The 13,199-nt window shown below is 52.6% G+C and overlaps 1 protein-coding gene across 2 annotated transcripts; it reads right to left on the bottom strand.

Moving 5' to 3' along the window:
* Positions 1-3,080: 3,080 nt before the first annotated feature.
* On the bottom strand, positions 3,081-12,844 carry VAX1 (ventral anterior homeobox 1). Of its 2 annotated transcripts, XM_003255004.2 has the most exons (4): positions 12,366-12,844; positions 11,023-11,210; positions 6,998-7,035; positions 3,081-6,860 (listed from the first exon to the last, which is right to left on the bottom strand). In XM_003255004.2, the coding sequence occupies exons 1-4, from the start codon at positions 12,604-12,606 to the stop codon at positions 6,767-6,769; spliced, it is 561 nt and encodes a 186-aa protein (XP_003255052.1). In that variant the 5' UTR covers positions 12,607-12,844; the 3' UTR covers positions 3,081-6,766. The 2 variants fall into 2 exon arrangements, with proteins under 2 accessions (XP_003255052.1, XP_003255053.1); XM_003255005.3 differs by lacking the exon at positions 3,081-6,860 and having other exon boundaries at positions 6,953-9,135; positions 12,366-12,813.
* Positions 12,845-13,199: the final 355 nt, after the last annotated feature.

The raw sequence follows: 13,199 nt of genomic DNA, 5'->3' as shown, positions 1-13,199 counted from the left end.
CCCTCCGATGTTGGCAGACATCACTAATGATCAGCATACTTTTCCACGGAGGCCTCGGAATCCTCCACAACTTAGTACCCCTAGGCAGCTACCATCAAATAATTCAACTTAGCACGAGAGTTGAACCTATTTGCCACCCTCCCACTGGTCTCTGAACAGAGACAGTCATAGGCAGCTCAGGGAAAGGATCTTAAAACGAAAATAATGCTGATGTCTAGAAACAAATGTTGGCATGAATGTGTTAACTTGTTTCTCGTCCCATCACTGATGAGACACTTACCTACTTTCCATCCTCCCCACCTGCAGCTTAATCCCAGACCTCAACAACAATCTGTTTACTAACCCTTCTCACCTGTCGGCACCCATCTCATCTTGTAACTGAGCTTTCCTCCCATCGTTGCCCTGCCCAAAACCTCCCCTTCGCCTACAGAATAGAGATCTTTAGTTTGGTCTTCAAGCCCTTCCTTGACCAGGCCACTTTGCAAGCCTCATCTTACACCTCTACTCAATGTGAGCCCCTCACCTCCTTCACATCATTTCCTTTTCTTTTTCTCTCCCCTCCGTTTCTCCCTGGGATGCCCTGGTTAAGAACCGAAATACCTTCTTAATCATCTCCGAATTCTACAGGCTGTCTGCCCATCCCTGCCAATAATGCTCCCACTCCACTGTGCTTACTCTCCCTCGCATCAGCTGACAACTAGGACAGAAAACTGAATTTGCCTTTAGCTCTTCCCGGGAAGGGACTAAGCCAGACCCTCAGTAAAATGGGCTGATGACCTGACTTTCTGGCCACCGATCTAACAGATGGCAGTCTTATCTAACCCACGAGACGCAAGGGAAGGAAACCAAAACAAAAACCTGGCACTCCGTCCGTCCTGTGCACCCTTAGCAAGCCCCTCAGCCCCCTTGCCCCTGCTTCCCTCAGGGCAAGAAGCTGGGGGTCAAGGGCGTGGGTCCGGAGGGCGCTGGAAGGGGCCTTCCAGGGGGCGCTGCCGCTGCTTGACGTCACTTCCTGCCGCTCCATTGCCTTGGGTCACAGCTCGCGTCTTAAAGGCCGGACCCAGGAAGATATTTTCAGTCCCTATTTCTGCCAGTTCTGGCAACAGAGCATGGGAGCCGGGCTCAGCGTGGGTCAGGGCCCGGCCGCTAAACGCGTCAAAGCAGGCCTAATTTCCCACTTTCCTGGTGAGGCCCCGGCCGCGGTGGACGGAAGCTGTGGGAGATGGGCTGAGTGAGGCGCCTGGTCCAGACTCAGAGGATGAGAGCTCCAGGAGTCCCTAGAGCGCCAGCCCTGCCTCCCTTCTAGCCCTAGCGCCTGGCCCTCGCCTCGCCTCCCAGCACGCATGCCCCATCGTGCATGCCCAATGGCTCACATGGCGCAGGCTCCACGCCTTTCCCGCCCTTGGGCCCTCCCGCCTTCCGAGCTGAGGCCTCTGCCCCAATTCACAGCTATCTCCCCAGCTTTGGAGCCAACTCGGCCTCCAGCACCCCCACTAAACTCTTATTGGCTTCAGGCTCCTCATCAAATTCCCTCTCTGACACAAGGAAAATGGTTTCAAAATTCCACTTGGACCCGATCTTGATATCAATGCTACCACTGGTCACCTCTAGTCAGACACTAAGATCTGTTGGTTTTATTTAAGCAAAATGCCTTGAACCCATTTCTCCTCTCCATTTCTGCTGCCACTTCACCAAGCAACCCTCACCCCCACCCCCTACCCCCACCATCATCACATCACCATCATCCTCTCTTGCTCTCCTGTTTCTATGGAAGTGTACTCACTAACTGGCATCTGCCTCAGAATCCGTGCACTCCTGTCCCCATGCCACCTCTTCTGGGATTCTCCTCCAGATTGCCAGAGAGACCTTGTAAAATGAGAACTACAATGATTCCATGATCTCCTTGGGAGAACTTTTCAGTGGCTCCTCATCGCCCTGATGGCAAAATCCAAGTGTTATCTACGTGGTATTCCAGGTGCTGCCTGCATTCCTGCCTCTTCTCCCACTACTTGCACTCAGCCATCCTCACTGCTTCCTCTCCATTCCCAACTCTTAGCATTCTCCTTCTCATACCTTTCCATTGAAATTGGTTTACTCAAGAACTGAGGAGATTAGCATGTAGGAGATTTACTAGGGAGTGCTTCAAGTTCAACAATGTAGAAGGGAAAGGAAGGAAGCAGTATTGGACAGAAGTCAAACTGCATAGGGATCTCAACAGAGGCCTCAGCCATTCCTTCCAAGAGTTTAGAAGATGGGATGAGTTTTCAAATCTAAGCAAAGTTGGGGTGCAAAGACCAGGCTTATCCCCAGGTCTACCAGTCATTGGAAACCACCCTGGAAAGTCATTGGAAACCACTTGAGCACAGTGGCTCTTTTCAGATGAGGCAGTCTCCAACGAACAGACAGCTGAGAACTGTCTGTCAAGTCATTAAAATAATAATTTAGCATTTTGGTAGAGATGCTGTGCTAACTAATGGCTGTGATACCAAGTCTAAAGGCAGGGGGAGTAAATTCCATTATGCCTGACCCAATCACATTCCCCTTCCTCAGGAAAGGACTTTAGGCCAACACCCTCATTTTACAGATGGGGAAACTTGAGGCCCAGAGAGACTCTCAGATAGTCAGCTATCTCAATCACAGTCTTATAATAAATAGCTAATATTTGAGCATATAGTTTATCCTAGGCTTGTATTAGATGCTTTAGATGCTTTATCCAACGAAACAACCATGACAATCCTATGAGGTATGTGCCATTATTACTTTCATTTGATATACATGGAAATAGGTTTAGAGCAGCCAGATAAGTAATTTGTCCGAGATTACACAGCTATTAAGTGGTGTATCTGGGATTTGAACCCAAGTCATTCTGACTCCAGAACCATAACTAGAAACCATTAAGATGAATTACTTTTTCTCTGTGCATTAAACCAGCATACTACACATTGTACGATACCAGGGAATGCTATGTACGTTTATATGTGTGTATATGTGTATGTGTTATTGCTATACATGTTATGTTGTTGTTAACACACATAACAGACTTTTTATATGAAGAAAACTTTTACCTGAAAAATTTTATATATATTTTACACATATATATGATGTGATTTATTTTTAAGAATGGATACAACACTACCACATAAAACACAATATTTATTTTCTGTTTCAGGGTAAGAAGATAGGCAAATGTGTTTCTAGAAAGAAAATTATTTTCATATTAGCTAGAAATCAGAGAATACCCAAGTAATTTTCAGCTTCCATGTCCATTGCATACCAGGTTCTGTGGACCTGGTGGCCTTGCTCCTTCCAGAACTCATGTCTCTTCAAACAGAAGCTTTCAGTTCCAACCAAGAAGGGTGTGCATCTGAATGCCTTTCAGCAAACCTGAAGGGCTCGCCTCCTCCTTTCCCCAAACTACCAGGTCTGTAAGGGAGGAGCCTCTCCAGGAAGGTGGTCCCCATTGAGTTTAAAAAAGACCTTCCCTGAGACCTGAGAAAACACCAAAGTAGATCTCTCTTTTCTTTCCTGCTCCATTAAAATGAAACCTCCATGAAAATGAAAAAGACTCTGAAATGTAAAGATTTCCCGACGTAGAAATGGTGTTAAATTACAATAGCATAATGTGGTCCAAGAAATTCTAAACTGTGTCAGAAACTGTGGATTAATTTGTTTAACAAACATTCATTGTATTCCTACCAAATGCCAGGCCCTGGGCCAGATGCAGGAGGCTGCAGTGTTTTGGGAGTTTGCCATTTAATACAGTACTTCTCAAATATTAGTCTGGATAAGAATCACTTTGGAAAAGTGTTTAAAATGCACGTTCCTAAGCCCCAACCAGTTTCTGATTCATCAGATGGGACTAGGGCTTAGGAACCTGGAATTTTAGCCAGTCCCCAGATGATTCTGAAGCAGCTGGTCCTCCGTTGTATCTTGAAAAACATTGAACTAGTATGTTTTTAAGTTTTGATCAGCCATTTAATCAAGCCACTTAAACTCAGGATTTCAGGGGGTTAGAAGAGATACATGATTTCTAAATCCTTCAAGAAATCTTAAAAAGACTTCTTGAAAAAGGCTTTCTATGCAAGAACAGCACACCAATATGACACAATTTCTTTTCAAACAGGAGAAAGACACTGTGTGTCATCATATGGCTTATGTGGCTAAGGGAAGAAGTTAAAAGGGTATCCTTGGAGCCATTCAAGAAGGTGTGTGTGTGTGTGTGCGTGTGTGTGTGTGTAAATCATCTTGTATAGTTAAGCTTTGTGTACTTTATCCTATGAGTGTTTACCACATGGATATTATAATTCAATTTAAAAATAATCATTTTTAAGGATGTGTAAGACCAAAGAGGGTAAGGGGTTTAAAGATGTCATTCTAGAGAGAAGTAGAGGGAAAGAGTTGGGACAGTGGCAGGAAAAAAAAAAACAGGAAGGAGGGAGAAATTCAAACTTCTTGATGAGGGCACCAAGTAAATCCTCAGCAGCTGGTGTAATAGATGGCTAGATATGGACATTAGCAGATGTGGGTGCAAATAGGCTAAAGAATTCAGGTACCATTATCCAGACACTGTGGGCACAAAAAGAAGGAAACGAGGAAGGAGGGGAGAAAGGGAAGAGGGAAAGAGGGGGCAAAGGGGGAAGAGAGAAAAAAACTGAAAGAAAGAGGCCTCTGGCCCTAGGGGGAGCTTACAATCTTGGGTTCTGAGCAGCCATGTGGCTTTGAGCAAGCTATTTGCTCCAGTCCTGTATATGAGTCTTTAAAACGGAGCTGGACCTCCCAAAGCCACCATGAGGAATAGTAGAATGGTGTATGTAAAATGCTATTTGTAAACTATAAAGGGTTGCCAAATGCTACTTATGAATACATTCTGGCTGAAGGTTAGACCAACTGCAAGTGTGGATACGAGAATGTGTCCCGTTTAGCTCTCCATGTGACCTCCCACATCTTTCTTGAACCTGACCCCCAAACTCACAGGGGTTTGCTAAGAGGTTTCCTCCTTTTTTCTTTTCTGCTCTGAAACAATTTGGCTGTTGCTTTGTGCAGGCCTGAGCATCAGATTCCTTTCAGCTCCCCCCTCCTGCAGCTGTTCCTCCTTTCACCTTTCCCCAGGCAGGCCCAGCTATTGGCATAGAGGCTACCTGCCTCCTCCTCCAAGGCCTGTGAGTCTCCAGTTGGAAGCCAGAAGCCTCCAGGGACTAAGGCAGCTTACTGGAGGCCCTTGGGGAAGGAGGGAAAAGAAGATAGTCACTAAAATTAAATGAATTTTCTATAAATGTTTTTAAATTAAAATTGCAATTCTTTTTCTATGCAGAAGAGGCTCTTTAAGAACAATTGCACTCCCTGAGTGGCAGGCAAAGAGCTCAGCAGCTCTTCCCAAAGCCAGGGAGGGAAGGGAGGTGAGAGCAGAAGTTATGAGGTGACTGGTCCTTCCCTCTTTCAGGGGTAGGAAAGCAAAAAGGAGACAGAGCAGGAAGCTGGAAGGAGGAATCTGCTTGGTGACTTCCCAGACTGAGGCCCCTGGGAGAGGAGGCTGAATTTGTTGGGAATCCCAAGATAGGATTTTGTGTTTTCTTTTGTTCCAAAAAGTTATGCCACCTTCTCCCTTCCTTCTCACCCCTGGAGGGCCCCAGCCACCAGCCTTGAAGCTGCAGTGAGAGCCACCCACTGCCTTGGCCTTTGGGATCCCTTGAGCAGGAGAAGAAAACCAGAAAAACAAAAGAGAGAGACCGACCTGGAAGGAAGAAGTAATGAAGGAGGGAGACGGGGAACCAGAGGGGAGCCCACACCACTGAGAGAGAGAACTTAGAGGAAGCGCAGGCGTTTACGGGACAGGAGCGCAGAAGAAAAGAGTAGAAAAGGAAAAGCAGTTTCAAGCAAGAGATAGTAAGGAGAGGCGGACAGGGAGGGGAAGAGCCAAGAGTAGCGAAGCTGAGGGATCTGCAGCAACTTTGAGAAATAAAAGTGAACTGTCTGTGGGCGGCTGCTGTGATCTCAGCAAAAAGCCGAGCTCAAGGCTCAGGGACTCCGCCGCCCACACTGTGCCCCGCCTTATTTTGGATGCCTCCAACTCCAGCTTCAGGCACAGTACACGAGTAGGGGCAGTAAGGCCTAGCTAGGGCCGGTGCTGCACGGGAGCTGCGGGTCCCTGCAACACCCAGGTGTGCGGGCGCTACAAGAATGAGCCGGGGCCGCTGCACCCGCAGCGCGGACTTCGCCCCGTGCTCCACACGCTTTAGAAGAGCGTGTCCAGAAGTGTCCTCCCCGGCCCTCCTCGCTTCCCAAGATTTGGTTGCAACGTCTACATCCGTCACCACTGCATAAGCACCGGGGTGAGGAGGTCTCTTTGCAGGAATTAATATCGATTTCAGTCTCCTGCTCCTTCAAAGTTTCTCTTTGACGATGGCGAGACTTATTCTAAGTCAGAAGAAAATAAAACCTTGTCTATTCTGGGCCCATGATTGCACAAAATCCAAAATGCTGCCGGCATGAAGATGCAGCTGGAAGACTCTAGAAACGTAGCATTAGGAGGCAGGGACTTTATAGTGCCCAGAGATGAGTTCCTAAATAAACTAAGAATTACGCAGTGGGAAATTAAGGAGGAGGGTGTGAGGGGCCGACCTCAGAGGGACAGATAGAGAAATCGAGAGCGAAACACTCAAGGAAGTGGAACAAATCGTCGTAATCAGGCATCTCTGCCTCTCCGGAAACCCGAAATCCGCCCAAACCTCATCCCAGGCGCTCACGGTACCAGTCGCAGAGCCCCACACTATAGGGGCTGCCACCCTCTGCCCCCGGAGTCCCCACGCCGAGACTCATCATTTGCTGGCTCTTTCTTCCTTTTCTTCTTTTGTTTTTTTATCCTTCAAATATAAGACAAAAATACACCTCATTTATCATCATAGATATATATATTTCACTCTCACCACATAAATACAAAACATCCAAATATCCAAAACATTCAGAACAAAGTTAGTAGCCTGGATTCAGTGACACCTACCCGCGTTTGAATCGTTCAATATTTTCTTCACTATTTGCCTAGAAAAAAAAAAGATGAAAAAGAGGGGGAGAGTTTCCGACGTAAATAATTTACAATAAAATTACTATTTTAAAAATGTTTTTCGCTTGCTTCAGATGGACGAATACATTCTAGACACTGCGGCATCTCGCAGTCTGGGTCTGTGATTTTGGTTAAAATGTGGGTGGCCGTGGCTGTAGGGACGATCGCCGCTGCGCAGAGTAAGGAAAGAGGGTGTCGCAGTTCGTGTTCTGATTTGGGACCACTGAAACCCTAAGACTGGGGAGGCGAGGGGAGTGTCTTTCCTATCAATCACACAAGACGCTATCTGGACTGCGAGACTACTGCTAGAGGAGGCCCGACTGCCCAGCGGCGTCCCTGCCTCCCCTTCCGCAAAGAACTGCTCAGAAATCCAGACGTTTCCTGCGTGCAGGAAGGGTTTTGTGAATCCGGGTGTTTGGGAGAGGAGGCAATGAGTGCTGATTCGTTTTCCAAACCGAGCAATTGTGCCTGAAGCTACGCGCCTGAGAGGCCGTAGGGAGAAGCGCCGGCGCGCAGGCTACCGCCGCCAGCCGCTCTGCTTGCTTTGCTTTTTCCTGGAGGAGTGGGAAGCTGTCGGCCACCGCCCCGAACAGGCTCTGAGAAAAGATTCTGAATTTCCTTTGATTAGCGGCGTTGGCTTTTCCCCCATTAAATTCCTGTTTAAAGTTACAATATCCGAACCTTAATTTTGCATTGCCCTGTGGGGCATTCTCTATCCTGAATTTTCTTACACCTTCCAAATTTCATCATTAGAAGTATTTAAAAACTGGTTCCACTTCATTTGGTTTTACGTAGCAATTGCTTTTATTGCTGATTAGATCAAATTTATTAGTGTCGTTGCCTACTAGGACGTTTGTTACTGTTTCCTGGGGTCGGGGGTGGTTGTGATTGGAGTTGCCCTAAAGGGGAGAAAAACCGCAGGATTTGTCCCGCCAGGAAGCTGTGTTGTGTACCGACTATCCCGAGAGGTCTGCAAAGCGGGGCCCAGGGGCTCCCACAAGCCCTGGTTTCTCTGGCAAGAGGAAGGAACGTCCTCCTTTTTTGGTCTAAAGAAACCTGGAAGCCCCTGGGGTCTGCGCGCAGTTTTCCTCTTTCAAATACTCCTAGGAATAGTCGGCAGCGGCAGCAGCGGCAGCAGCCGCGGATCTAGAGCAAACGTCCTGTGCTTTAGACTTTGAACCAGTCTTTTCCCTCCTGGGCTGGGCACGGGGTCAGGGCATCAGGTTGACTAACTCGGGCATTTTTCCCGATTCTTTGGATCGCTCCTGGATTCAGAAGGAAGTTGGGGGTTGGGGAGGAATCTCAGAGGAAAGGTGGTAGAAAAAAAAAATAGCCCGAATGAGATGAAATTGGTAGCAGAGTCTGGTGGGAAAGGAGAGCTGTCAAGAGGCCTGGTGGGAGCCAGGAGCCCAGCGCAGGAGCTCTGGGCACCTAACGCGCGTGAGTCCATAAATATCACCACAATAGATACTATAAATATAAATACAGGGAAACACTTAAAATCAGTCCAGCGCTTTTTTCTCGGCCCCTTCTTTATTGTTGGTCCGGGAGTAAGGCTCGAAGGCCGAGGAGCTCAGATACCGGGCGGAGAGTTCTTGTAAATTCCCAGCTAGCGAACCAGCCATTGTTAACGGGGCGGAGGACAGACGGCTGGCGACGGAGCCGAGCAGCGAGGGCACCGGCAGGCTGAAGAGGCTGTGGCCCGCGGCCGGGGCGCCTGCGTGCAATCCCCCCGGCCCGGCTGGACCGGGGCCTGGAGCACCGCCCACAGCCGGCGGGTGCGGGGATGCGGCGCCCGCTGGGCCCGGGGCGGCGGCGGCGGCTGCGGCGGCCGAGCCGGCAGCGGCGCCAGCGCCCAGGGCCGGCAGGCTGGGCCCGCGCAGCGCTGAGCCGAGAGCACCCGTGGCGCAAGGCGGCAGCAGCGCAGGCAGGCCGGGCGGCGACAACAGGCGGCCCTGCTCCAGCAGCCGTAGCACGCTGCACGTGGCCGCGGTCTCCGACACAACCGAGCGTAGCTCCGAGTCCTTGCCCTGGTCCTTCTTCTGCTTGGTGCGCCGGTTCTGGAACCAGACCTTCACCTGCGCGCCGGGGTGCGGGGAGAGTGGGAGAGAGGGGCAGGGAAGACCAGCGTCAAAGGAAGCGAGCTCCCGGGGCTCGCGGCTCCAGGGGTCTCCCAAAGCCCCAGCCCTACCCGCAGCCCCACCCAGCAGCCGGATGGGTCAGGGCCGGGGCGCTGCTGGGGGGAGCTGGCGCCGCCACGAGGGGGACACAGCTGCTCCACTGGGCTGCGCTTCCGGGTCAGGGAAGCAGGCCCAGGCAGGCGCCGCTTACACAGAACAAAGTAATAAAATGCCCACGGCAGGAACTCGAAGGAAGACCGGAAAGGGTTTCACTGGCTTCCGCGCTATCCCGCAGCGGTGTTTGGGGCTCACAGATGTGTGATTCAGTGCAGTCCCAAAGCCGGAATTTCCGGTGGAGGGTGTGAGGCCCTAGGGTGCGGTGAAGGAAGAGGGAACAAGGAAGAGGGAAGTGGGAAGAGAGGCGGGAAGGGAGTGTTGCCCAGCCTTTCTGGACCCAGGCCCCTGGCCCAATGCGCTCGGATTTAGTCCTAGAAGCACTACTCCTGGTGAAGGCTACAAAGGACCATTTCCTGCTTAAGACGTGACCATTAGGTAGCAGCAAGCAGGGAAAGTGGCTGCAGGAGAATAATGTGTGCGGGAGACTTTATGTAGACCGAGCTTTCTGCACCTCCTCTCACCACATAGCTGCATTGAAGGGTCTGGGTGATACTCTTAGTTTATCTCTCCACTGCTCTGAGTCATGAACTTGGAATCATGGGAGAAAGTCAGGAGGCTAAGGTGGACTGAATACTCCCCACTAACCGCCCCTCTCATTCTTCTGCCCCTCTGCAGGCCTAACAGTGGCCCAGAAGAGTTTTGCAGCAATAGGCAAAGACTATCCTATCTAGATTTTATAAACTAAGAGGGGTAGTAGCAGAGAGAATAGGAAAAGCTACCACACCAACTCAAACTCAAAAAGAACACCCCTATCTGTTCTGTCAGTCCTCAGGATTCAGCCCAGATCCCGGACCTAAAATGCTCTCCACCTGCTTCAGGGTTGGGCATGGGGAAAAGGATCAGTCTTCAGAAAGAAGGGTGCCTTAGCTAGGCCAAGCTGGTGACATGCCATTTGGCAAGTTCTTGGGTCCTCTCCTGGGCCCAGAGCCCACATGGCCAGCTCCAGGGGCATCATATAGATTTAATGTAAAGGGAAAGAGCTAAAGCACAATCGGCAGTACTGGCTTCTGGGTCCTAGATCTGCTTCCCATCACATACCTCACATATCACTGGCACAGAAGACAGGGTCTCCTAGGTACTCAGGGCTGGGGCCAGCTCAGGATGGAGAAAGCCTTCCTTTAAGGGTCAGGGCAGCCTGATCTGCACAGGCAGATCTCCAGGAGGGTGTACACCTTTCTAATTCCTAGGAATCACCCATGGTGCTGGGGCAGGGGGTGTTAGACCTAGCCTCACTCCTGCAGAATGGGCCTGGACGCTGTGTACAGCTGGGTGGGCCCACAAGGGGTGGGGCCTAGAAATCTAGCCAAAATGGGGTACCCCAAACAAGGGCAAAAGTCAGTTCTTTGTAGAGCAGAAGCACGAAGGAAATGCTCAAAACCGGGTGCCAATAAAAATTCCAAAAGGATAGGATTTGGGGCCTTCTGGGCCTAGGCCAAGGTGGATAAAACATGGGCCCTGGAGGATTTGAGGATGGCAGGAATGGTGGGGGAAAAGGATGTATTATCTAGGGGAAGGAATCCTTAGGCCTGTCTTACCCATCCTTCCCATCTCCTCCACCTCCCAAGGGTAGCTCTGTCCAGAGCAGGTTAGGAGGTGAAGAGCAGGCTAGGTAGGGGTGGTGGGGAGGAAGGCTGGTGCAGAACTGTGTGCGGCCTGGTCGCCAGGTACCTGGGTCTCGGAGAGGTTAAGCTGCCGGGCGAGCTCGGTCCTCTCGCGGCCCACCACGTACTGGCAGCGCTGGAACTCCATCTCCAGCCGATAGAGCTGCTCCGCGGTGAAGGACGTGCGCGTCCTCTTAGGCCGGTCCAGGTCCAGGCCCTTGGGCAGGATGATCTCTCGGATGGACCCTTTGGCATCTGGGGAAGGGGAGATGTCAGCCGCCACAACCCTACCGTCCCCCTCCACCTCCTTGGCCCGAGCTGGATTTGGGGACGACAGAGTCCCCAGAAGCGTGCAGTTTTGGGGATAGGGGGCGGGGTGCGGAGCGCGACCACAACCAGGTAGCAAAGACACTGTGTGGAGGGCAAGGGGCCTAACACCATAACGCTGACCGAAGGAGGGACCACACTTTGTCTTTTTGTAGAGTCCTCCAGACAGGGGAGAGAAAAAAATCCAATCAATTCCACATAGGCGGACGTTTCTTCCGGCATGGGGGGGCCTCGGCTGCGCCTTCCGGGTCCCCTGTAGCCTGAGGGTACCCTTGCCGCCCCGCCCGGGTCCTGCGGGCCCCAGCTCTGGGCTTGCTGACCAGACCGTGCTCCAGCCTTCCCCGCCCCCACCCTCGAGTCTCCTTCCCTGCGGAGTCCGCGCGGCGGAAGGAGGAGGGACTGAGTTGGGGCCGGCCGGGCCCGGCGATCTGCTAGCTGGGGCGGCGCCGGGCCGGGGCCCGGCCTCGCAGCCTCCGCCGCCCGGGCCAAGCGCACGCCGCGCATCCGAGAGCCGCAGAGCAGAGCACCAAAGCGGCAACCGCGGCTCCGTAACCAAGCCCAGCTGCCTCTCCCGGCGGCAGCGGTCGGGCAGCGATCGCGGCCGTAGGGCCCTCGGCCCAGTGTACCAACTGGCAGGGCCGTAGACCGCGATCGGCAGCTGTTCTCCGGGGCTCGCCCTCCCCTTTGGGTGCGCTCAGCCCTCCAGAGCGCGGGAGTCCCCTGGCCGGCTCCCGGCAGGTCGTCCCGCCCTTGGAGCGCGCACACCTCCTCCAGGAGTTTTCTGCTCCTTTCCCGGGTCGGAGGCCGCAGTCCGATGCCCGGCTGCACCCGCGCAGCCCCTCGTCTCCCCCCACAGCCCAGTCAGCGGGGCCCCTCAGGGCGTGGAGGGCCGAGGCCCCTGGAGAGCGCACCGGAGAGTCCCAGGCGCTTGTCCCCAGCCGGACTCGGGGCGGGGAGGGCCAACAACTTTCTCCCAAGTCCCAGCCGGCACTCCTCCCCACCGGCCTGTGTCGGCGGCAGCGCGCAGCTCGGGCCCCGGAGTCGACCCCAAGGAACGCGCCCGGCAGCCCTGCCCATCCCTACCTCGGACCAGGATCCGGCGGCAGTAATCCGGGTCGGCTGCGGAATTGGATTTACTTTTGTTACAATCCTCAGCAGCGCCCGACGCTGAGAAGGCGCCCTGCGGCTCCTTGAGGAAGGCGGCTGGGAGGTTCCCCTCCGCGCCTTTGCTCTCCCGGCTCTCCTTGTGCGCGTTCTTCGAGACCCGGGCAGCCTCGGCGTCCGAGTGGCATCGAACGTCCATTTTGTCTGGTTTCCCGAACATAGGCAAGAACAACAACAACAACAACAACAGAAAGGAAAAAAAAAAGCCAAAAAAAAGGGGGGGGGGAGAAGGAAAAAAAAAAGAGGAAAAAGGGGACAAAACCCCCGACAACGCGGCCCGTACGCCTGGCCCGGCGACAGGCAAGGGGCAAGAATGAATGTCCCCGCGGGGAGGCTTCGGCGGCCGCGCGCGGGTCAGCGGCGACGGGAGAGTGGCGCGCTCGCCGAGAGGCGGCCAGTCTGGTCCAGGATCCCGGTGGAGCTGCGGCGAGGCCGCCTCGTCAGCACCCGCGTCCTCTGAGCACGTCCAGTGTCCCCAGCCTGGCGATCAGGTAGCGAACAGCGCAACTCCGAAATGCTGCGGCTCCCGCCTGTTTCTGAGACGGCGAGTTGTAGTTGTCCGACACCCGGGGGGACGCACACTCGCTGTTGCAATTGATTACGGGTAATTTCGCAGCCCCCACGTTTCGGTTACTTCATGAATACACTAAATTGTTTGGATAATATATCAGATCGTAATGGATGGTTTCTGTCCTTGTCCCCAATCAAGTAGGGGTTTAGCCAGTGAATAAACGGAAATGATTGGTCTTGCTT

The sequence above is a fragment of the Nomascus leucogenys genome, chromosome 3, assembly GCF_006542625.1.
Source record: "Nomascus leucogenys isolate Asia chromosome 3, Asia_NLE_v1, whole genome shotgun sequence".
In the NCBI taxonomy this organism is placed as follows: Eukaryota; Metazoa; Chordata; class Mammalia; order Primates; family Hylobatidae; genus Nomascus; species Nomascus leucogenys.
The sequence above is the reverse complement of the archived record's forward strand: the minus strand, read 5'-3'. Positions and strand labels throughout refer to the sequence as shown.